General features: G+C 42.9%; 1 protein-coding gene across 3 annotated transcripts in view; it reads left to right on the forward strand.

The window, feature by feature from the left end:
* Positions 1–25,888, forward strand: part of LRRC1 (leucine rich repeat containing 1) — a 134,017-nt gene that overhangs the window by 12,433 nt on the left and 95,696 nt on the right. The window contains exon 1 of one of the 3 annotated variants that reach the window (XM_047860256.1): positions 13,149–13,168. The exons of 1 other annotated variant lie outside the window; for it this stretch is intronic. In XM_047860256.1, the coding sequence (XP_047716212.1) occupies positions 13,166–13,168 (3 nt within the window). In that variant the 5' untranslated portion in view covers positions 13,149–13,165. Of the gene's footprint in view, positions 1–13,148; positions 13,169–24,760; positions 24,827–25,888 lie in introns of those variants that run through there. One more of the 3 variants, XM_047860255.1, reaches the window with a different exon arrangement.

A 25,888-nucleotide genomic window follows, 5' to 3' on the forward strand; every position in this document is an offset into this window, starting at 1 on the left:
GGATCTCAACCCACTCTCCCTCCTTCCCCTGTTCACTGCACAGAGTTAATTGAGTGTTGACTCTGCTTCAGGCATTGTTCTATCTAGCAAGATAACTATCTTGCCTTATTCTTACAAGTTTTCATTCCAGGTAAGGGAGACAGCCAGTAAATGGAAAAGCACATAAGAATTTCAGATAGTGATAAAAACTGTAATGAAACCAAAACAGGGAGAAGTCCTAGCCTCAGCATTCAGACAACAAAGTGAAATAAAAGGCATCCAAATTGGCAAAGAAGAAGTCAGACTTTCACTTTTTGCAGATAACATACTCTACATGGAAAAGCCGGACTCCACCAAAACACTGCTAGAAGTGATACATGAATTCAGCAAAGTTGGAGGATAGAGAATCAATGTACAGAAACCGGTTGCATTTCTATACATCAATAATGAAGCAACAGAAAGAGAAATCAAGAAATCGGTCCCATTTACAATTGCACCAAGAACCATAAAATACCTAGGAATAAACCTAACTGAAGAGGTGAAAGATCCGTATGCTGAAAACTATAGAAAGCTTATGAGAGAAATTGAAGAAGACACAAAGAAATGGAAAAACATTCCATGCTCGTGGATTGGAAGAACAAATTGTTAAAATGTCGATACTACCCAAAGCAATCTACACATTCAATGCAATCCCAATCAAAATGGCACCAGCATTCTTCACAGAGCTAGAACAAACAATTCTAAAATTTGTATGGAACCCTGAATAGCCCAAGTAATGTTGAAAAAGAAAACTAAAGCTGGAGGCATCACAGTCCCGGACTTTAGCCTGTATTACAAAGCTGTAATCATCCAGTCAGATTGGCACAAAACCAAACATATAGAACAATGGAATAGGATAGAGAACCCAGAAGTGGACCCACAAATGTATGACCAACTTACCTTTGACAAAGCAGGAAAGAGTATCCAGTGGAAAAAAGACAGTCACTTTAGCAAATGGTGTTGGGAGAACTGGACAGCAACATGCAGAAGAATGAAACTGGACCACTTTCTTACACCATACACAAAGATAAACTCAAAATGGATGAAAGACCTGAATGTGAGACAGGAAACCATCAAAACCCTAGAGGAGAAAACAGACAGCAACTTCTTTGACCTCAGCCGCAGCAACTTCTTACTTGATATGTCTCTGAAGGCAAGGGAAATAAAAGCAAAAATGAACTATTGGGACCTCATCAAGATAAAAAGCTTCTGCACAGCTAAGGAAACAATCAGCAAAACTAAAAGGCAACCAACAGAATGGGAGAAGATATTTGCAAATGACATATCAGATAAAGGGTTAGTGTCAAAAAGATAATAAAGAATTTACCAAACTCAGCCCCTGAAAAACATATAATCCAGTGAAGAAATGAATAGACACTTTTCCAAAGAAGACATCCAGATGGTCAACAGACACATGAAAAGATTCTCAATGTCACTCATCACCAGGGAAATATAAATCAAAACCACACTGAGACACCGCCTCACACTGGTCAGAGTGGCTAAAATGAACAAATCAGGAAACTACAGATGCTGGCGAGGATGTGGAAAAAGGGGCATCCTCTTGCACTGCTGGTGGGAATGCAAACTGGTGCAGCTACTCTGGAAAACAGTGTGGAGTTTCCTCAAAAATTTAAAAATAGAACTACCCTGTGATCCATCAATAGCACTGCTAGGAATTTATCCAAAGGATATAGTAGTACTGATTAGAAGGGGCACATGCACCCCAATGTTTACAGCAGTGCTAATGAACAATAGCCAAATTGTGGAAAGAGCCCAAATGCCCATGAACTGATGAATGGATTAAGATGATGTGTATGTGTGTGTGTGTGTGTGTGTGTGTGTATACACACACACACACACACACACACATACACACACACACTGGAATTCTACTTGGTGATGAAAAATAATGAAATTTTGCCATTTGCAGCAATGTGGATGGAACTGGAGGGTATTATGCTGAGTGAAATAGTCAGTCAGAGAAAGATATCATATGTTTTCACTCATGTGGAGTTTGAACAATTTAACAGAAGACCCTAGGGGAAGGGAAGGGCAAATAAGTTACAAAGAGAGAGGGAGGCAAAGCACAAGAGATTGTTAAATACAGATCACAAACTGAGGGTTGCTGGCAGAGTGTTGGGTGGGGGGATGGGGGCGGGGGGAAAATGGGTGATGGGCATTGAGGAGGTCACTTGTTGGGATGAGCACTGTGTGTTGTATGTAAGTGATGAATAGGAATACTCCTGAGGCCAAGACTACACTGTATGTTAGCTAACTTGACAATAAATCGTATAAAAAAATAATGAAAAAACAAAAGAAAATAAAACAGGGAAATGCAGTAGGGAGCGATAGGAGGGAGAATGCCTCTCCATGGAGGCAGCATTTGTATTGATTGATGCAGGAAGGTAGCTGTGTGAATATGCCAGAAGTCCTTGCAAAGACTTGGCGATGAGTTTGGCAATTTTGTAGGCAGAAAGAAGGCCAGTGAGGCTGGAACACAGTATGACAGGGAAGAGAAGTGAAGATGTTGGTGGGGTTCATGTATGTAAGGGTATGAAGACCCTGGTGGGGAGGTTGGATTGTTGTTTTGTTTTTGTTTTTGTTTTTATTTATTTATTTGTTTGGTCACTTGAAGTATGGCAGATCATGAACCCGCAGGATAGCTGACTTAGGGTTTAGAAAGTTCCCTCTGCCAGCTGGTGAGAGACAGGGAGGAAGAGTTCAGAGAAGCAGGGAGACCTGGAGAGGAAGCCTTTTATTGAAAAGTTCTGTAGAAGAGCTGTTGGTGATTTGGGCTGGGTGGTAGCAGTGAGTAATGAGCTATATCTTGGGGGTAAAGTCAGGAAGACCTGCTGATGTATTGGATGCAGGGTTTTGGTTTTGTCAACTAGGGAATGACAGAGCTGTTTATGGTGGACTGGGAAAAGGAATATAGCAGCATAGGAAGTACTTGACTTGGGACATGTCAGAAGTTTTTATGAGACCTAGAACTTAGGAGAGGAAGTCTGGGTAATGATAATTATAAGAAAGACAGCACACTGTTTTTGAGCAGCGTGCTTTGAATTGTTCTAAATACTTCCTGTGAGTAACTCATTTAATCCTTTCTACAACCATGACTTCATTTTACATAAATAGCTTTATTTTGCTGTTGATGACACTGGGACACAGATGAATTAGCTTGCTAAGGTCACACAGCTAGGAAGCAGAAGAGCTAGGGTCCAGCCGATGCAGTCTGGTTCGAGAGCCCTTATTCCTAACCACTGTGTCTTCCTTCCTTCAGGCTAAATATGGGGCGACCATGTTGCCTACACCAAAAGCCACCTGATGGGTCAGGAATTGTGTCTGTTCTGTGAAAGGGAACAGAGACAGATACCCATGTCACCTCGGTTATTTTTGCCTTGTTAAGAAAAAGAGCACCAATGGGGTGCTTGGGTGGCTCAGTCTGTTAAGCGTCCGACTTCAGCTCAGATCATGATCTCACAGTCTGTGAGTTCAAGCCCCATGTCGGGCTCTGTGCTGGCAGCTCAGAGCCTGGAGCCTGCTTCAGATTCTGTGTCTCCCTCTCTCTTTGCCCCTCCCCCACTCACACTCTGTCTCTCTCTCTCTCTCAAAAATAAAATAAAAACATAAAAAAATTAAAAAGAAAAGAAACAGAGCACTGAGCTGAAATATCACTTTAAGAATTAGGTCACCAAATAGTAATGTGCCCATTCAAGGATAATCTTTAAAAGAAGATTAGAGGCACCCATTCTTTGGTGCTGGGTTTCTTCCCTTCAGGAAGTAACTTGTAGCTGTATCCTTACAAACTCTTGAAGTAAAAGCACATCCGTTTGGAAAAACAATAGGTCTCACTGAACATAATGAGCACTGGTTTTATCACAGCAGTGCCCTCATTATAATTCTGCTCATAATTATTCACCTGTTACGCCATTTGTCTCTGTTTTGAAAGAATGATATCAAGTGATTAGGTTATAAGGCAGTTATTGGTCTTGACTGTAAAGATTAGTATTATCAAGAGGCTCTTGGGGCACCCGGGTGGCTCAGTTGGTTAAGCATCCAACTCTTGGCTGTGGCTCAGCTCATGAGCTCACGGTTCAGGGGTTCAAGCTCTGAGTCATACTCTGTGCTGACAACATGGAGCCTGCTTGGCATTCTCTCTCTCCCTCCCTCTCTCTGACCCTCCCCTGCTTACATTCTCTCTCTCTCTCTCTCTCTCTCTCTCTCTCTCTGTAAATAAACATTAAAAAGAGGTTCCACTGTACTTATTGGAGCTATACATATTCCAGGACTGCAACAAATGGATGCCAATAAGATTGAGTTAAAGAAAACATGCACTTTACAATAGACTCACCTTAGCTTATAGTATGCCATGGCTAATTACCCACCTTGGTTCTCATAACCTCATAACCTGATTCTCAATGGCAAGAAGAATGGCGAGGGGGTGGGTGGGTTATGCCCTGCATCTCTGGTAACTAGCGATTTGCTGAGTTCTGTAGAGGCCACGAGAAGAGACAAGCTAATCCAACCCCTACTCTTCCACCTTCCCCATCCCCACCTCTCTGTAGTAACTTACTGTTTAAAAAGGAAACCGGAGTAAAGATATGTTTTGTCAGGTAAATACACTAGATGGTTATTGCTGATGAGGTGTAGTTTATATAGTTTTAAACATTTATATATTCTAAATGTTTTATTTCATTTTTCAGGTTTAGGCCCAAAGTAAACCTGGCTCGAGAGCAGTGTCAGGGAACTTCTGTGGTTTCAGATCCCTGGCGGTTTCTCCTTACAGAGGGTTCAGCCCTGGAGAAACAGAGGGGTGTATTTGGAATACTCTGCCTGCACGTCACAAGCTTTGCAACTGAAAATGCCTCGAATAGGCATCTAGCCATCTCACGTAGGAGGAAGCCTGAAGGACGGTGGTTCGGGGGTGGGCTTGGCAGGTTGGTGGCGCTGGGCACTGGTGTGGCTTCTGGGTGGTGTGCTGGGCTCCGTCTCCCGCTGCAGCCCCTCATGGGGGTGGCGTCTCAAGGAGAGGCGGACACGGAGCCACGGGCCCAACCCTAGTTTTGTAAGTGGGAAGCAGGTAGGCGAGGGATAGGAATAAGGGGCTTGGGACTGGGTGTGGGGTTCAAGTGCCTGCTGCAAGAGGAGGGCAGGGAGGACAGACAGTGTGAGCCTGGCTGACTGTGGCAGACGCCCTTGTTTCCCATCAGTGGGTAGTTGTTACGTCTTTCTCTGGTTTAACTCCGTGTCCTCTGCCAAAAACATAGGGACCATCTGCTCAGGAAGAGTCTAGAAGGAGTGACTTCTGTTGCAAAGTATTCTTAAAAGAAAAACAAAAAAGCTTGTACATGCAGACATTGTCCCTAGATTTCATTCTATGTGTGAAATTTTGTGAGAGGAAAACATAAATATTATACAGATGAAATTGCCAAATCTGCTTGTTTTCTAAATTGTTGAATTCTAGTGTATGTTCTAAGTACTTCCTAGTACTTTTTTTTTAAAGTTTATTTATTTATTTTCAGAGAGAGAGAGAGATAGCAGGGGAGGGGCAGAGAGAGAAGGAGAGAGAGAATCCTAAGCAGGCTCTGTGCTGTCAGCGCAGAGCCCAACGCGGGGCTCGGTCCCGTGAACTGTGAGATCGTGACCTGAGCCGAGATCAAGAGTCGGACGATCAACTGACTGAGCCACCCAGCTCCCTTCTTGTACTTTCTAATGTGGTTTTTAAGTGTTAGATTTCTGTGACAGAGTCCCAGATCCCCATGTCTTTGTTGGTGTTCCACTTGAAATGCTCTTCTTCAGTGCAGATGCTGCCACTTCCGTGAAGTGCTCCCCGTTCTGCAGTCACGTCCGTGTCTGTGCTTCCCTGACCCATTCACAGCTCGCTTCTCTCATGCCATCTGTCAAGATCAGGCTTAGTTGTGCATTTGTTTGTTTCCCTCAGTTTGTCATCAGCGACTTATTTTATGCATCTCTGTCTCAGACATTTGAGAATTCAGCGCCTTTGTTAAAAGAAATGCTCAAAAAATGTCTGTTGCATCGAAAAAGAAACTTTTTTCAGGTGTAGTTTATGTATGTAGCTCCTTAGACATTTCTCATGTGTCCAGCCACTCCTTTGTAGCGCCTTAGAGTCGGGAGTTATTCTGAGGGGCTCATGATTCCAGCGGCACAGCCTCACCTCGTTCTGTCTGAGCCTGGCGTGCCACGAGGCTCCTGCAGTGCTGGCCCAGTGAGGTGTGTCACACGTCTGTGTGCCGTCCACCTGCGAGGAGGGTGGTGGTGTGGGCTGAGTCAGCATGTCCCTTTGGCAGAGGGTCAACAGTAGCACAGAAAGATAACACATCATTAGTCGTGTTGACAGAAGGACCATCCTCTCTCCCTGGCCTCTGAGCGGAGGCGTTAATGAGGAGCAAAATGGCCAAAAGGCAGGAAGTGTTTCTGAGGCTGTGGGCCGGGGCTGCCCACACACTGCATACGCTGGAGAGTGGAATGAAACCTCAGTTACAGTTTTGAAAGTGCAAATAGCAGCTCCTGACTGACTGCCCACAGTATTTCCAGATGCACAACTAGGCACTTTGGGTTGGCGTTGTCAGGGAGGGTTTTCAAAAGTCCTATTTTACAGGTGTGAAAACTGAGGCCAGGCCCATGCCTCAGGTCACTCACATGGAAAACAACCTGGCTGGGGTTAAGCCCAGGTCTGCTAGACTCCAAAGGCTGATTTTTTTGTGCGACATGCTACTTTGGCAGATCCAGTCAGGTAGCAGCAGCCTTGAGATCTTCATGCAGCCAACACGCATAGAAGGCCCACTGCCTTGTTAGGCGCCCGAGATGCAGAAGGGAGTGCCAGTCTCTACCTTTAGGTGTCAGAGTTTAGTGATGGCGTCAGCCACCCAGGCCGATTGTGACGAAGCCTGGGTTGTGGAGCTGGTGACAGAGGTTTTCTGGTGGTGGAGGGCAGGGGGCACGATGCAGTCAGGTGTTGTTGGAGGTATGGGGGTACGGGGGTCAAGGGACAGGCAGAAGACCCATCCCAGGTGGTTGCAAATGCCAGGTTCGGGAGCTTGGCTTTTGATTTGTCATCACAGAGTTTAAACCCAGGAGTGTCTGGTCAGACACGGGTTCAGAATGCTCAGCCTGGTAGCAGCTTGTGGATGGATTTGAGGGGGAGCAAGACCGGAGACAGGGAGAATATTTCTGAGGCAAACAGGGCCAGGACTTGGTGACTGACTGAACTGGAAAAGGAGAGTGGTGGTTGCAGGGGTCAAGGGTAACAGTTTAATTTTCAGCGCGCATGACTGGGTTTTTTCCCTACAGAATTTGAGGAATGAAGGAAAGGGGATGCATGTGGGTAAATGGAAGATGAAGCCTGGTGGCTTTAGTTTCTTCAGGGAAGGACAAGATAGGGCAGTTGCTGGGGGAGAGAAGTGGGGGGGTTGAACAGGGGGTGTCTCTGGGTGGTGAAGCTTGAGAAGGGGCTAGCAGGCGTTCCTGGGGTTGTTGTGAATTTCTAGGGGTGCCAGCAGCCTTCATGGTGTGTGTTCTTTTGTCCTCCAGAGTGCTCAACTATACCAGCCCAGGGTAGGGAAAGGTAGATTGTAGGTGTCTGTTGTACCTACGGAAGAGGGATTGAGGCCGCTGAGGTGTCTGATGGAAAAGGTATTTGGGATGCTGTGTAGGCAGAGAAAGAAGGGAATTTTTTAGCAAGGGCTGGATGGTCAGAGAGAAAATCGTAGGAATGAAGCCTTGGGAGAGGTTGTGGCCATTGGAGTTGAAGATAGGTGAAAGGAAGTAGGTCTGGGGAAATGAAGCAGCTCTGGGTGAGGTCAGTCTTCCAGGGTGGGACCTGGGAGAGGGTGGTGATGTGCAGTGGGTATGGAGGTCAGTAGGAGCTGCTAGGCTTGTTGTTGGAAGCGTCCCCTCCATTGGGAACCACTAGTCTGGACGCCTGTGACAGGGGCATGTGGGCACTGCAGGCTGAGGACAGACCCGTGGCAGAAGAGAGCATGTGCCCCATCTGAGGAGGACAGCCCTCACCATTGCATCCCAGCCCTGTCACATTAGGATGTGGGCCTGCTGTTAACTGCTTCCCTCAATGCTTACTTGCTTGCATTTTTTTTCCCCAGGAAATCAGAATTTTTATGTGAAGTCTCCCTGTTTTTGAGCATTGACATCTTGTTCAACAGTTTCAAAAATGCACTGTTGATCAGGTATAGACTGGACTTATCTGTATGGGCTGCCTGTTTGTGTCCTCCACTCTATGAACCCCTGGACATTCCTAGGACTGTGACAGGAAGGAGGTGGGTGGGAGGTGTGTGTGAATTGGATCCCAGAATCTTGGTAACGCCTTACCTTCCTGGTCATTTTGTTCGGTTTGTAGGATGGAGGTTTTAAAGATAAAGAGCTAACTAGCTAATTAGTTTTTCAGTAGGAGCTAATAGGAGGTTGATAGTAATCTGAAGCCTGTGGCTCAAGTGAACTGCAGATTGTGTTAAAAATGTGCTAGCTTCTTCTGAAACTCGTGCATCCCTCCTCCTTTTCACTATTCTAGAGAGTCCATCTTTGACTTATTTTCTCTTAGTCTCCTTCTTGATTCATACTTCCTCTTTTGCTTGTTCATGGCATTTTCTTTCCTTGCCCCCCACCTTTTTTTCTCATCTTTCTGTATTCTCTGCCTCCAGTTCATTTTCTTACAGGGTTCAGCTTGAGTTAGCTGGTTAAAGTAATGGGTAGTTTTTTGTTTTTTTGTATGTATGTGTTGGTTCAGTAAAATTTTGTATTTATTTTCTTAGATTTTAAAACCTGTGAATAAACTGTGTGAGTTGTGATTATGGGTAATGAGATTTAGGCATTTCACACCCAAATGCATGTTTTGCCCTTCAGATTAATCACTTTGTGGGTTTTCCTCAAATTTCAAAACACTGTCCTCAGGCCACCTACACATAGCTTGGACCATCAAGCTGCATTTGCAAATCTTTTAAAGGCACATGTGAAGTTTGGGACAGGCTAAGAACTAGATTCTTACCTATTTTTCTTTTTTTAACAGAGAGCTGGTGAGTGGAGGAGAGGGGCAGAGGGAGAGGGAGGGAAAAAATCCCAAGCCGGCTCCATGCTCAACGTGGAGCCCAATGCAGGGCTCGATCTCACGAACCATGAGATCGTGACCTGAGCCAAAATCAAGAGTCAGGCGCTCAACTGACTGGGCCACCCGGGTGTCCTAAGAACTAGGTTCTTAAATAAGAATAAGGTCATGGGCTGGTCTGGAAAGTATCATAGCTCTGTGTGAACAGGAGGGTTGATGGTGAAGCACTGCCAGTGTCTGTTGGACTGCTCAGCTGTGAGTCCCTGGGGTAACTCCGAGCAGGCAAGTGCGCAGATGCTTGAACAGTGCTGCCTGCTTGCAGTGTGTGCCATTTATCCCCTACATTTTTAGCATGGCTTTAAAGATTTTGCTTCCAGATACACTGTGTTTGTTAAGTGGGTTGACAGTTAAATTTTCCTATTTCTAAAGACATGCTAGCTAGGCCTTTGTTAGTCTTTTGGAGATGAATGTACAATTTCTGTTGGCCTTTGAAATACCGAAATTGCCTTTGAGATCCACATTATTGTCATTGTGGGCCTCTGAGCTCTGGAAACTCTAGGAACCACTGGAAGATGGGTTCCCTAAGTGATGTTTTTTTGTTTTTTTTTTGTTTTTTTATTTTTGTTATTTTAAAGATTTTATTTGTAAGTAATCTTGACATTCAACATGAGGCTTGAATGTTCAACTCCCAAGATTAAGAGTTGCATGCCTTATTGACCGAGCCAGGCTAAGTGATGATTTTAAAGAATGATTTGCGTGTGGCTGAATATCAGCATGATTGCCAGACAGCACGCTTGCACATACGTGCGCACACACACACACACACACACACACACACACAGACACAGTTGAGGGAGTGTCTTCAGGAGCTGTATCTGAGGCCAGCTTAGGCCTCATTCTTTCCCCTCGGGTCACTGAAATGTAGTGACAGTTGTCTATGGAGCTGGCCTGCTAGGGCCCAGGGACTCTCCAGAATATAAAGTTGGCCTCTGCTTGTAGCACCTCTAGGGAAATTAGGGCATCAGTTTTCAGTGGACAAACCTAGGTTGAGTTCTCTTTCCCCTGTGTCCACAGGCACATGAAGACGGGTTCACTGTGCACAGTGGTCCCCATGGAAGGTTTCATCTTGGCCAATAAGATCTTGATCTTCCTGGAAGACAGGCAGGCCAGTTTTCACAAAATGTTTTATTTTTGTTTGTTTTTAATGCTAGCACTGAACAATAATGCCTTGGTTTTGGCCCATGGTGCTATCAAAACAAAACGCTTCCTGTATCCAGGATATAAGCAGGTTTAACGAGTACCCAAGCATGTTGCTGCTTTTCGTTTTCATCTCCCCTTTGTAACTTTTGAAGTGGAACAACTCTGCATTCTTCTCTTGCTAATCATTTAAAATTTTAATTGAAAGTTCTGCTTTTATAACGTGAGCTCTTTTGGCAAATGCAGGAAGGTGTGTCTGATGTAATTCTAGTTTCGAAGCAGTTTTAAAGTAAAAGAGGCTTTAATCTTCAATGCCTTTGACGCTGGGCTATTAGATATTTTTAGCATACAAATTATGGTGAGCATGGTACCAAAGGGCACACATTTTTTCTTGTTTGGTATGTTTCCTCATTCTTGGCTTGGTAATTATATTCGGCATAATTTAGCTTTGGACTATAAAGTAGATGTTAAGTCTATGTTCTTATTATACGGTAATACTTGTGTGTTTGTTACCTGACAAAATATACAGATGTATTTTAGGAATTGATCCCCATGATAATCTCTCCCTACAGGCCCTTGAATCTTATAAAAAGAAACGCATGGGGAAAGAGAAATCACTGAGATGGAAATTTTAAGTGCCTCGTGACAATAGAAATCTGTGAAAAGCCTTTTTGTGTTCATTTTGAGTTACCAGAATCAAAATAATGCTAAACTTGTAGTTATTGCTTTTGAATATAGCTTCATTACAGCAGAATTTATAAATAGCATATTCAAGTTCCTCATTCCTGAGGGTAAGATTTTTAAATATTTTCAAGATTTTAAATATTTTCTAGAATACTTTGTAAACTAAATATTTCTTTGCAGGTAACCTCATGAGCACTAGAGGGAAGGGTAAGGGACATAATGGAACCCCTTCTTTCTGGTTCCTCCACTACTTCTTGTGAATGCTTTTTTACATGCCAGACAATCTGAAGTAGTCTGAACACCCTCCAAATATCCAGCTGTATTCCCCTTTAAAAACGTTATAGCACATTAGTTTCATATTAATAGAGTTAGGACAAAAAAAGATAGCCAGGATTTTAATTACTGCTTCAACTCTTAAGCTAAAAAAATTCATTTGGGTTGATATTTTTGATACTGGCAATTGATGTTTTGGGGGAGTCCTTTTTTTTTTTTTTGACCCTGACTGCGAAAGTGATATTGATGCCCCTTTGAAAACCTCGACAAATACAGAAATGTTTAAAGAGGCAGAAGAAAAAAGTCACCTGTATACCAGAGGCTGTGATTGTCTAACGGTCACCTGCGTGCCAGTTCCTGGCTCCAGAGGGGCACCTTTGACCCTGACATCTTGGCTGCTGTTTGGCCTTGTGGATGTCTGGCACACAGACCTTTCTCTTTACTGGACTTTGGGCTCCTCGGCAGAAGGGGCTGCCTTGATTTTTGTGTTCTTAAAATCTAGAGTAATGTAGGTCTTCAAAAATGATCGTTTAAACCAAATTCTATGCATTTTAATTTCACAACATTTAGTTGCGTATATGGCCAATACTTTAAGGTCAGTACTTACTTTGAAATGTCCACTACTATTTTAAAGAGCATTTTACATTTTGAATCTGTAATATATGGACATGGTAAAACATAAAGACAGCACAAAAAGTGTGTGTACTGAAAAGTGGGTGTCCCTTGCCTGTTTCTCAGGCCTGTACTTCTCTCTTGGGACCAGAAAGCTGCTTTTCTGTTACTTTGTATCTTTTCAGAGATAGTGTGTGGATGTACAAGCATTAATACAAACTCTCCTTTACAAACCTGCCTCTGGGATGTAGGGCAGTGGTGGATAGGGGAGTGAAATGGCCCTCTTGGAGGCCATGTCAACAATGTCTCTTAAAATTGAGAATCTAGCCCGGCAATAGCAGTTCTGGCATTCTGTTTTAAAAATAGAAATACCAGTGTTTCAAGTTATATACGGAAGGATTTTTATTAATGCATTCTTGTGGTGGTGAAAGAAAACAAATAAAAAAAAGAAAGAAAATGAACAGGGGGAGTAAAAAAGCAATGCCTGTAGGGAAAATGGTTGAATAAATTATGATGCATACATGCCATGACTGTGGTACAGTGCTTACAAGATGAGGTGGAGATTTATTAATTAGTTGTCATGGAGGGGCTTTCCTGGTACATTGTCTTGTGAGAAAAGAAAGATGCAGATTAGATGGTACAGTATCTCCTTTGTACAGAGTAGCAGTAAACTGTGTGACCGTGTGTGTGTGTGTGTGTGTGTGTGTGTGTGTGTGTGTGTGTGTATGTTTATGAGTGATGTGATGAGCATGGAGAAAGGTAGGGAAGGCATGAAGTAAGTCAAAAACACGTTCTAAATTGTTGTTTCTTCTTTTTTTTTTTGAATATACTCTCGAATCTTTCCTGGTAGGATAGGCATCGCGGTTGTAGAAGTGTTTTGCCAAATCTACTTCCTTTCACTTCTAGGAAATGTTAGTGGGTACTTAAATCCTCATTTAATCTCCTTGTCATTTCATAAATGTTTTTATCTTTCGAGGTCTGAGTCATCCAGGACAGAGCCCGGGAACTCACGTAGGGCAGCAAAATGCTGTGGTGCAGCACATAGGTCTGGGGTTTGACGCCGTGTGTGTGATGGGTGTGTGTGTGTGTGTGTGTGTGTGTGTGTGTGTGTGTGTGTGTGTTGGGGGTGGGTACTGACCCAGCAGCAGCAGCAGCAGCACCGTGGGGGACACTGCCTGCGGAGAGGCTGGAGAAGCGGCTGCAGGGACCCACGTGAGGAAGAGTTAGAGGCGGGGCAAAAGCCCTGCAAGATCAGAAAAAAGAATTGCCGAGAAGCTGTGGAAGAGAGAGACCGTTAAGAGTCATATGGTAACCGGGCTGTCTGGCCAGAAACGGGAGTTAAGTGGGAGAATGCTGAGGATTCCTAAGGGAAAGGCAGTTTGGAGAAATGATGTTCAGGTCTCTTTTCTGGGTTTACGTCTCAACACATCCCTTTGTTGCCAGTCACGTTTATCTTCTTACCCTTCCTGGGGTTGGGGTTTAGCCTCTGGCAGGAAGGAGTGGGAGGTAGATGTCATTCAGCAGGGCCTTGAAAAGTACTTGAGGAAACTCCGTCCCTGTGCCCTGTTTACAGACATGCCTAACTGTTTACTTGAGTGGATATATAGTAAGCTCCAGGGGAAAAGTCTAAATGGATATTGGCAGAATCCTAAGGTTTTTATTCGTGAATTGAGCAGGTACCTTATCTGCTCCTGTATCTTTAAAGGAGTCCAAAATCTCCACTGTGGGAACCAAAGAAATACAAAGTCCAATGGAGGGGTGAAGGCAGTGGGAGCTCTGTCTGCTTGAAGGAATGTATGCCACCGTCTTCTCTGTCTTTGAATCCACCCTAACCACCCCCTTCTGTATAGTCTCGTATTCAATTAAAAATTTCCAGTTCATTTATTTTGCATGGTTATGTTTTTTGTGGAGATGTTATTTTTCACCAAAACTTTTTGAAATGTGGTATCCCAAATAAAATATACCGGCCAGGGCAAAAAACTGTTACTTCCCTCATTCTGGGCATAATACTTTTTTTTTTTTTTTTTAATTTTCATTTTTGAGAGAGAGAGAGTAGGGGAGGGGCAGAGAGAAAGGGGAACAGAGAATCCCAAGCAGGCTCTGTGCTGACAGCTTTGATGTGGGGCTCGAACTCACAAACTGTGAGATCATGACTTGAGCCAAAATCAAGAGTTGGACGTTCAACCGACTGAGCCACCCAGGTGCCCCTGGGCGTAATACTTTTTATGAACGCAGTCCTAAAGCGTATGGATGCATATGTAACTGTTGGATTGTAACAGTGAGCTTATAGTTTGGTTTAGTTAGTTTGTATACCTTTGGGTATATAACTCTTAGGCTCACACTGAGGCCACCCGCAAGTTTTGTTCATGCATTCTGCTTTTGGGTCAAATCCCCATTATTTATTGTGTGTAGAATTTTAGTTTTCTTGGACCCAATTGTGACATTTCTCAGGGCTAAATGTAATGTCATTAGATTAGCACCTTAGCTCTTTGATAACTGCCTTTAAAGAGATCCTTTTCCTTCTGAAACTTGTACTCGCTAGTTTCAGGAACCCTGAAAATGGAATAAAAGTGTCATCATTTGGAAAGAAGGAAAGAAGGTAGGAGCTGGAGATGGACTTGAGACTTCTGCTGTTAGCTAGTTTTGACCTTGAGCAAATCACTCAGCCTCTTTGAACTTCCATCACCATCCTGTCTCCTTGGTATAAAACGGGCAAATCTTTGTCTCACAAACTTATTATGAGGGTAAGGAGAGTCCATGTGTGTAAAGTATGTAGTGTGGGGTTTTGCACATAGTAGGCACACTAAATTCATTAGGGAAAACACTGACAGTGTGAAGCCCTGGATCATACCCCCATAGTTACTCCAACAGGTAGGTAATGAGCCCACTGGCCAGTTGACTTTGTTCAACCAGTTGTGAATCTTCCCATTTTATCCTTCTGCCCACGACTCTCTATTTTGTTTAGGACAGCGTAAGAGGTGTTATCGCATACCTTGGTGAATTCCAGATGCTCCATTTAAGGACATAGGAAATTATTCATGATGTAATATACAAAAAAGGGGGGTGGGAGGAAGACACTGAAGTGTACACATAGTAAAATCACACTTTGGCAAAAAAAAAACAACAACAATTTTACAATGAAGTAGATATGACCAGGGGAGAAAAGAACAAGGCAACACACTAGAAAGTCAGCACTATTATTATGTAGAAGGATCTCCTTAAGGATCTCTTGACTTACTTGTTGTTTCTCCTGGTGTCAGAGCTTATTTTCTGTCATCTGTAGACCCCTGAAGAACCTGTCACTCGCATCAAGCTTTCTTTGAACAGTTGAAAGCAAAATTATTTTTTTTTCCTTAACTTTGTACATATTGTAATATTCAGAGTCCACTATCTAGCTTTCACTATGGAAAATCATTTTGTTAATGTCATTAGATTTAAACATCCTACAGATTCTTATGTATCTGCCTTAGACCCTGAGAAACTTGCTGGCATCTGCTTTCTTCTCTATAGACAGGACTGAATTCAACTCTCTTGGGCCCTAGCATAGGCACTTTGCCTTCATGGGGCCTCTTCCTCCATAAAATTGTGACTGTGCTAGACAAAATTCAAGCTGGATTTACTGTTATTCATTTTTTTCTTTTGACCTTAAAAGAAATTAAGACATTTTTGGGGCCCCCTCAAAGTATCCTGGGCCTTCGGCACTGTGCTTCTTATGCCTTAAGGCTGAGTCACCCAGCTCGGAGACTTCGTTGTCACCCATCATGGAAAGCTCCCACTGCATTTTGAGGTGCACGTGACTTATGATGGTGGTGCATTTCCATTTTGTATCCTCATTTTCTCTGAGAATATTGGACCATCTTGATGACTATCTGAGAAGTCATCCCTTGCTTTTTCCTTCTCAATACATTGTCTCTACTCTTCAGGTTATTTTGCCTTTGGTAGCCTTTCTCTGATTCTGTGCAGATTGCTTCACTATTAAAGACGGCTGGAAAGGAGGCTTTTTTTTCAGTTAACTACTCTGGCCCATGTTATCAATGCTGCATTGCAAGATTGACTTTGGATAGATGTCAAGGTTAATGCTTTGCTTTCTAATGGTAGGCTTTTTTGAAAATTAAAAAAAAAATACATGGTATGAGATCGTTCCTTTTTTTTTCCTTTTTGAATGGAGCCAGTCAGAAGTGTTTAGGCTTTTGTCAATGATTATTTTGAAGTAAACTTGCAAAAGAAATATAATTACTGCACTTGTCATGAATTGAAATACCATTTTCTCTTTGTTCTTACCCTGACTGAATATTTCTAGGTCCTGTAAGAACAGCTCATCCACTGTTAAAGTGTCAGGTGGCCAGTAAGGAGTACAGATCCTTGACAAGAAGAACATAGCAATCGAGGGAGGAAAATTGCAGAGGAGTTGGGGAGGATACAGCAATAGTGAAGGCTTAGATGCCAGAGAGAGACCAAAGAATGTGGTTAAAACTTGCCTGTTGAGTGTTCAAACAGATGAGGAACACTAAAATAAAGGCCCGCAAAAAAACAGAGAAAGCTCACGAATTCAAGTGTACCCTTGGAAAAGAAGAAGTCAGGGCAAAATAAGATGAGGTTTATTCCATCAGTCTTGCTGTAGTCTGGAATGTAGTTGGCATTTCCATTATCCTCATAAGTGACTTTGAGCGGTGGAAGCATGTCTTGCTAGAGGTTTCCAGGGAGGACAGGTTTCCAGTGCTTGTATGGTTGCTGGGCAGTAGCCAGGTCCTGCTAGACGCATGGACAGCAGAGCAGTTCCTTCACATTCTGACTGTGGTTCACTTCGAATTAATCAGACAAATGGCCTCCTCCCTGTTGCTGGCAAAGTGTTGAAATCTCATTGACTGTAACCAAATTCTCTCGCACTCCATTTTTTTCCATTCTGGGTTCTGATAGTGTGTACTTCTTCATCATGCAAGGGAAGAATGGCTTCATGGAGAATCCATTCTCTGTGACATATTGTTCTTGCAGACATTTAACCCCCGTGTGTATTCCAGGGAGATGTGAACTCATTCCCATCAGTAAGGAAGGCTGAGCCCAGTTAGGGTGTGAGTCTTTTCTTGCGCTAGAAGGAGTGTTTGAGCAAACCCTGTTCTGTGATGCATCCTCTGGCTTTTCCAGCTCAGCTGTCACAAATATGAGGAAATAGATTGGATGCTAGGATGCATCTCCCAAGTTCAGACTTTTTAATTTAAAAATAGAATAAGAAGATTCTATTAGCATGTAAAATACTGACAAGAATCAATTAGAATTCCATTTTTAAAAGTTCTTTATAACTCCCAAGGAAGGATGTGAGCCCTTTCATATAGAACTTAGTATACGGCCGTGTGTTTCCTCATGAAAAAGCCAGGTCGATGATGCTGTCTTGCCACCCCCATTTCTTCCTCCTTCCAGTAGGCAAGAAAAGTAGTTATGTTTTTTTGCTACCTGACTTGGTCATTGCTTCCTAATTTTTTTTCTAATTGTCAAGAACATGTGACCTCATGTTCCAACTTGAATTTGGGTTGCTGTCTTCTGACCCCAGATAACCTGTAGATTGCTTTGCTCCTCCTTGTAAATACTGTACTTGGTGCAAGTTAATTATAGGCCAAAGTGCATATCACAGGCTGTTACCTAAGAACCTTGGTACATTTTGAATGGGAGGAGGAGCATGTGTAGGAAGATTGTGCTTGTAGAATCTTAGGGTCAAGAAGGCACTTTCTAGATCAACCACCCACTGATTCATCTGTTCCCTTCATAAAACCACACAAAGCAGTTTTCTGGCCTGTGCTTGAACAGAGGAGTCACTGTGCTCCCAGAGGACCCTGTCACATTTTGGCTCAATATATAGAGGAACATTTTACTTCCTTTAGTTTCCTGCTCCTGGACCATACCAAGCAAGTGTAATCGTTTGACCGTGTGACAAGCCTGCAGATATTCATAGGCCATTTGACATTCCCTGCAAATCTTCTCTCCTGACCCACTTTCTGGTCTTCACGGGTTGGGACCAAATCTTATCACTAGGCCTTGCTGTTCTGGTGACTCTGTACTGAGCATGTTCTAGTATCCTGGGAAGTACTCACTTTTGCCTGGCAACCATACGTGGAGAAGGTACGTGAAATTTTCCTTAGACATTTGGTCTGTGTGGTTTGTAGGGAGACTTCCTAATGGCAATAGGTTCCAAATCTTGAATACGTGGTGGGGGAGGAATGCACTTGGGATGTGGAGTGTTACGGGTCTGCACGGAGGAAGAAATCTTTGAAGAGTGAGCAGGTTCTAAAATTTGGCTGCCTTGCCTTAAAAATGTACTTCTATAGGAGCCTGCTAATTTGGGCAGACAGCCAGTCCTGCCAGGCTCAGGAGCCTGGATGCCATGTTTGTCTCAGCCTCTGCTGTTCAGTGAGCTCTTTCTACCGCCACTGTTTTGAAAAGTAATGCTGGGAAATGGCAGACAAGTCATCGGAGTGGAAAATGGGGAGTCTTACAAACATTATAGGTGTGCTTTCTGTCCCTGGAGGTATGGAAACAGGGTAAGGGGCATTCTCCAAAGTTGATGGTGGCTTCAGAAAAAAATAATTTTTTTTTTTAGCCAGTAGCATTGTACTGAGTCAGCATTCAGAAATAGAGTAGCAGTCAGTGAGGAGATGGGAAGACCTTCAGGAAGAGGAAGGGAACTGGGTTCTTTGTCTACAAAATCAGGTCTGGAACCATGCTTCCAGGATTTGGCTGCTCATCAGAATCACCTGGGGGAACTTTCTAAAACAGGGTGCATCAGCCCCACTGCAGGCTCAGAGTCTCTGAGGATGGAGTTCAGGAATCTGATGCTTTTGTGGTAGACTCAGAACTGGTTTGCTGAGTTAAGTGGGGCACAGTAGATGGGCCAGCTTTGGGGACCATAGACTAGATTGTCTTTAAGCTATTCTGAAATTATGATTTTTATAATCTGTTGATCTACTTTCGGTATTTTTATGGTGTGTTTTATTGCCTGTGTTCTTTCACTTTCCTTCTCTCGTTATTGCTGGCTTCTGCCCATTTGAGTAACTTACAGGCTAAGTGTCCTGAAGGATTTTTCAGGCAGAGGACGGGCTTACTCACAGTTCCCTTCCTTCTCCTTGCTCCCTTGTGACGACTGTTCTGTCCATCTGGGGCTGCCCACCCCCACCGACAGGCTGCCCACATGCGTACATGTGTGCTTGCTCAGGCGTGATCTTCGTATCTCATCCCGGTTACACTGTCCGTCTCTCTTTTGGACTCCCGATCACCACAGCTGGCCAGTCCGTGTGCCTTGGGAGAGGCCCACTTGTGAAATGCATCTGGATTTAAAGATTTTAAACCTGAAGGGGCCACACCATCTTCCAGCCTAGAGTCTCATTTTGATTTAGGTTTAGGGTGTGGGAGCACGGGTGCTTCCAAGGCAGCCTGAAATGAGAAGGGATGTCCCACCACACCCTGGCTCAAGATTGCAAAAGGAGAGTAAAGAACCGTCAACAATTGCCATGGGTAACATATTAAAAGTTTGTATTTGATAAGGTGCACTGTTCTGAAGGTGCCCATATATACTCATGTTTCCCCATTCAAGCCCATGTCGTGTTTGACTTGCCCCTGTCAGCAGATTTTTAATTCAGAGCAACTATAGGGCAAATATGTGGGGCAAAGGGGAAATCTTGCTTTATGCACATTTCAAGAGCTGTTCACATTTTTCATCACTTTAATCCAAGGTTTCTCAACTTTAGTTTCTTTATCACCCTCTTGCCCTTCCCTTACCCGGAGCCTCTTTACACATACTTCTTCTTTTTTCTGTTTTAGTTTTTTAATGTTTATTTTTATTTTTGAGAGAGAGAGTGAGTGAGCGAGCATAGGGGAGGGGTGGAGAGAGAGGGAGACACAGAATCTGAAGGAGGCTCCAGGCTCTGAGCTGTCAGCACAGAGCCTGCTGCGGGGCTTGAACCCACAAAGTGTGAGATCATGACCTGAGTTGGAGTTAGATGCTTAACTGACTGAGCCACCAGGCGTCCCTAGACCTACTTAAAAATTTTTTTTTAAATGTTGATTTTTGAGAGAGAGAGAGAGAGAGAGAGAGAGAGAGAGAGAGAACAAGTGGGGGAGGGGCAGAGAGAGAGAGGGAGACACAGAATCTGAAGCAGGCTCCAGGCACTGAGCTGTTGGCACTGAGCTGTCAGCACAGAGCCCGATGTGGGGCTCAAACCCACCAACTGCAGGATCATGACCTGCGCCAAAGTTAGACACTTAACTGACTGAGCCACCCAGGTGCTCCTAGACACACTTTTTCTAATTGCATCTTCCATCATGAAATTTTAATACCACAGATGTATTATGGACCACAAACCATTGTGGTAGCTAAGACTTTGAAAATACCCGGCCATTAATTTTTATCCTCTTGGGGGCCATATCGCCCTTGTAATGAATGCATGGTCTAACCCTGGCCCTATCTTAGGTAAGGTGTACTTTGGTGGTTCTAATATGCATCCAGGATCAAGACCCAGTGGTCAAAGCCAGTGTTACCAAAACTTGCTTGATCAATCAGATCCTTAAGCCCTTCTACATGAATATGATGCATTAACAGGTCTGAGGTGGGACCTAGGAATCCATATGCTTAACAGTTGCCCTAGTAATTCTTAAAATTTGGAGGGTTTGGTTCTCTCCATTTTGACACAAAAGTTTTTTCCTCCCCCCATTTCTTGTCTAGAGCTTGTGGGTGTGGGGCTGGTGTTGCTTACAGAGCATAGGTATGCTCCAAATATCCTGAATTAGAACTTAGAATTCATTTTCATTAAAAAAAAAAAAAACAGCCAAAAATCATGTTAGGTCACTTCACTGGACAACTGCACATTGAATATTTACCATGTAGCAGAACCATGATAAGTGTTCCGAGGGACACAGTGGTGTGTATAATACGGTTTATTAAAACAGAGGCTTATTCATCCAGTGAAGGATGTCTGTACAGAATGCTTTGGAGAGGCAGTTTGAATTTTGCCAAGGTGATTGGGCAAAAGGCTTCCGAGTGGAGCATTTAAGGGTGAGTAAGATGTTGATGGCCGGGAAAGGGTGTTGGAAACAGTAAATGCAGGATGCATAGCAAATGATTCACTGGGGATAGAACATGGGATGTATGGATGGGTCTGTGGGTGTGGGAACTAAACTTGGAACGACCACTGGGGCAATTGTGGGGCAGAAGGTAGACAAGACAGGATGCTGGCCTTGCAGCAAGAGAGGCTGGGTGTGAGGCGTGGCTTCATGTGCCATGTTGCTTTCCAAAGTTCAGTTGGTAATGACTTATTGCTTACTGGGTGGTTCTCTTGGTGGCATGAGATATAAGAAGGGACTTTACAAGCTATCAGGACCTACAAAAATGTTGATGATGGCGTAGACTATGCTTAGGTTAAGGCATCCCTGAATTGAAATGAAGGAGTTTGTCCTTTGTTCTGGAACTAGTGGATAGCCCTTGGAAAGCTTTGAGAAGACATGTTTATACTGGTTAGGGGTTGAGTAGACTTAAAGGCTTACCTGAAGGCTTAATCATGGCCTTTGGAACATGGTGTTTGGAGCATAACCCATTTGAGAGTTGGAGGCTCTCAGTTTAAAGACCAAGGAAAAGACACGTGAGTAATTTGTGTCACCTGCTTTCCTTCCTTCCTTTTTCATAATTAGAATCGGAGACTGTTGGCCCTGGAAGGAAGCCAGAGATCTGGTTGAGTCTCTTTGCCATCTTGCACAGGGCCAGGACTAGAGAAGGCCAGCCACAGGGCAGCACCCTGCGGTTCTGAGCCAGGCAGGTTATCACCCGAGCTGCCGGCTGCTGAGCCATCTCTGATGTGCACAGCCCCTCTCTTGTTTAGGCCTCCAGGCTATCCACTCCCACCCTGTGTCCATTTTGTATGCAGGGCAGGCCCACCCTAAAGTCTTGACTTGCTTTGCACTAAGTTACTGAGCTTCCCCCAAATCCATAGAGCCCTTCCCTGTAAGTTTTCGTTCACTTTTTTTGTTTTATTTTGTTTTTCATGATTTGATTATGATTAATGATTTGATTTGATGAAACACTTGTTTTGAATTTACTTGTTGTATTTGGATAGTAGCTTGAGTACTTGGTGGAATGTGGGTTACCGGACTTGCGAGCTAGTTGTGAAGGTCCCTTCTTGAGGCTCTTTAAACTTTTGGTCCCAGCCATCTGTTGATGAATGTGTATAATGTCTTTTTGTTTGTGGTCCTTCTCTGCTTTCAAAAATGAAATAAGTCTTAAAACGTGTCAGCGTGATTCTTGTTCAGCACTGAGCTCCATCCTCACACTATACTCCATAGATAGCAAGATTTGTAATCGGATCTAAATGTCTTACATTTGAAGTCTTAGTAACTTGGGTATCTACGAGGGTGTGCTATGTGGTGGCGAAATAGCAGTTGTGCTGACATTTATTAAGCTTTTCTCGCATGCCAGGCACTGTTGTAAACACTTCACCTATGTTCATTCATATAATTATCACTATAGTTCTATGCGAGATAGATGCTGTTATTACCCCCTCTTACAGATGAGGAAACTGAGGCATGGAGAGGTTAAACAACTCGTTTGAGGTCACACAAACAGTAAATTAGGGAATTGGAATTACACACCTTGGATTCCATGGTGCTTCTTTGCCCTACTGTTTACAATAGACAGGTGGACACACCTGTGTAAACTGAGTTCAGGTATGTGAACTCTCTGTGCTCCAGTTTCATTATTTGTGAAATTAAAGTGGTTGCCTGGCTCAGGGTTACAGGATTAAATAAGATTATGTATGTGAAGTCCCTAGACTAGTACCTGGCACATTAGAGGTATTTCTTATTATTTTAGAGCTGCTTTTGTAAAAAGTGAAGTGTTAGAAAGTTTTTGAAATTAGATTTTTCAAATTCTGCTCTTATAATGTAGTGTTTTAATTATAAATTGCTTTACCCCATGTGTAGGAGATCACCTTTCGTAAAAGAAGTCTTTGATGAGTAGTCCGTCCGGATTGCCAAGCTGTGGAAGGTGCTTTCCAAGGGGAAAAGGACACAGTGGTACCAGGTCAGGGTCAGCCCCCATGGGTGCTGATGACATGGTATAATGAGCCACAACATGAATAAATGAATTCTATATACCTGGGTAAAAAGCTAGACTCAGCTGGGAATAGGAGGCTGGGGCAGTGGTAGCCTAGAAGTCTGGGACCACAGAAGTACCTGAGAACATTGCCCTGGCAGAATACGGAACATGGTTCATGCCATCTTGTCTGGACACTGGGATCTGTTGCTTATTTCCTGGAAGTCCCAGAACTGGAGCAGTGCTGTTGTCTCACATACTTTATTTTGGGATTCATGTTGGGGAGTATCCTTTATGATTCCTACATTTCCTTTTTCTTGAATGTTCCTCAGATGTTCTTTTTGATTTCATGTCACAGAGATTTCCGACTGTGAGAATCACCCTTGCGGTGATGTCCTGAATAAGTACTTAGTATGTAGTCTTTATTCTGAGGAACCAACTGGTCAGCACTACAAGCACACTGCCAGAACTTCTTTGAAGAGCTTTGTCACAGTGAAAGAACCATGTCCTTAGACAGATGCTGTGGTTAGCGAGTGAAGTGGCTCCTTGTGTGGTCCACAGGCCATCATCTAGCATTGCTGTACATTCTTTTTTTTTTTTTTAATTTTTTTTTAATGTTTATTTATTTTGCGAGAGAGCGAGCGAGCAGGGGTAGGGACAGAGAGGGAGGGAGGGAGAGAGAGAATCCCTAGCAGGCTGCCAGTGCAGAGTGGGATGCGGGACAAACTCATGAACTGTGAGATCATCACCTGATCCGAAACCAAGAGTCAGACGCTTAACCGACTGAGCCACCCAGGTACCCCTCTTTTTTTTTAATTGAGATGTATATTCTTATATTAAATGAGTGCTAAGAATGTCAGTTTGGCCGCTTACTTAATAAGTTGCTGGTAAATAGTAAAAGTAAAATTTAAAGAATGTCAGAAAGAGCGGCTCAAAGATGTAGCCCTGAGAGCTGTGCCTTTCCCTCATCACAAAGAAAGCAGACTTGTTAGACTTCCACATTTAATCAGACGTAACTGCAGACTATGGGAGTTGAACAGACTCTTTTGGACACTAATGGTTTCTCTTGTTCCTTAAACAGTGGGGCAATTCAGAAAGTTTTCAAAATTAGGCCTTGTGTTTGTGGTTCTTCATCTGGATTAATATTAGAATTTAATATTTAGTTCAGTTTGTGGGGCTAAAATATGGCGACCAGCATGAGCTCTGTTTTGTTTTTGCTTGACTGCGAGTTGCTAGGGAATCTACTCTCAGTTTTTTCCATCTTGCTTCTCACCACTGTTTTGGTCAGCCAGTAGGAAATAGTGTGAATTTAGTATGTGTGAGAAATTTAAATCAGAGAGAGGACTTATCTTGAAGATGGAAAGCTGCTCTTACAGGAGCTATAAACACTTAGCAATGTAAGCGTATCAGGGGGAGAGCACTTTTATACTAAAATTACTTTATTTTAATCTTAAAATGTGATTTTAGAAAAGTCAAAATGTATGTCGTAGCTCATGTGTATTCAGAATATGTAGAAAATGCTTTGGGGCAAATCAAGCCCTTCCCCACTGCTAAATTCTGCAGTGATCCTTCTATTTCTAAATGCCGAATATCTGGTTAGGGCCAGCAGTGACTTTTTAGCCTATGCAGAGATCAGGTTGCACATTTAAATTGTTTGGAGTCATGTGAGACTTCAGTAAGTATGCATCTGATGCTTGGATTATTTGTTCTTTCAGTGTTTGCTAGAGTCTACTGCTTGATCATGCACTCCCGCCTCTTTTGGAAAAGTACCTTGGCAGTTCCTTGAAACCAGCTCTCCAAAATAAATATAGTAACATCATGACTGCCACTGCAGGGCTACCGCTTAAGCCATGCAGCAGTTTGTTAGAGACGGGTTCGCGGCTGCAATACCCCAAAATGCCGTACGTACTAAGTGGTTAGTGAGGTCCTTCCTCCAACCCTTCAAGGTCTCCTGATAATGGTTTAAAACAGTTTGGTCATCTTCAGCATTACTGAGAATAAGAGACACAGTTCTTCTCTTTCCCCTTTACTTACAATTAGTACACACTAAAAGTGCCGTTAAATGTTGCCCTAGAAGTTTATGGGCCATATTTGAATGATCGGACTCTGATAACTCAGATTAATTTTTTTAAATGCTGTGGCAGTAACTGAATTCCCCCATTTGTTGCTTGCTATCCAAAAAGGTCAAACCTTGGCTAGGAAGGTATCCATTTATTGCTTCAGGAGACAAAAAACATTAACTAATAGGCAGTCCAAGGTATCCTATTCTTCCAAAGACAGGGACGCATCAGTGTTGCCCATCTTTATTCTTAGCTGAGCCTGTTAGTTCAGAAGAACTGATTGTTGATCCACATGCTGGTGTATTTCCTGAGAAAATTCAGTAACAGTATTCCTAACATAATTTCTCTGAATAATCCATTCTTATGAATGGTGTTGTGTGCCTGATCATAAAACAGCTTAATTGACTTTAAAAAAATTTAACCTGTAGGGGCATAACATGACAGGAGGCATTTATTTTCTTTTCATAGCATTTTGTTCCTCATTTATTATGATTTTCACTTGCTCCCTTGTAGTCCACATATTTTGTGTCAGCTCCTGGACGTTCCTTGAGAGTAAGAGCTACATCTTGTTTGAACATCTTTTTCTCCACTTCAAAACTCTGCATAAAATAGGCACATTGTGTGTGTGTATATGTATACATATATTATACATACATATACATATATGTGTTAAGTACCATGTGTATGCACATATATGTGCATATGTGTATATACATATATGCATACACATATGTATATATGTATGTGTATATACATATATACATATATGTATATATACATATATACATATATGTATAAGTGGCTATATATATATATATACATATATATATATATATATATATATACATGGTACTTATTAATGCTGTTAGCTTGGATAAATTGTGTTGAATCCAAGAGACACTT

This window comes from Prionailurus viverrinus, chromosome B2 (genome assembly GCF_022837055.1).
Source record: "Prionailurus viverrinus isolate Anna chromosome B2, UM_Priviv_1.0, whole genome shotgun sequence".
Lineage (NCBI taxonomy): Eukaryota > Metazoa > Chordata > Mammalia > Carnivora > Felidae > Prionailurus > Prionailurus viverrinus.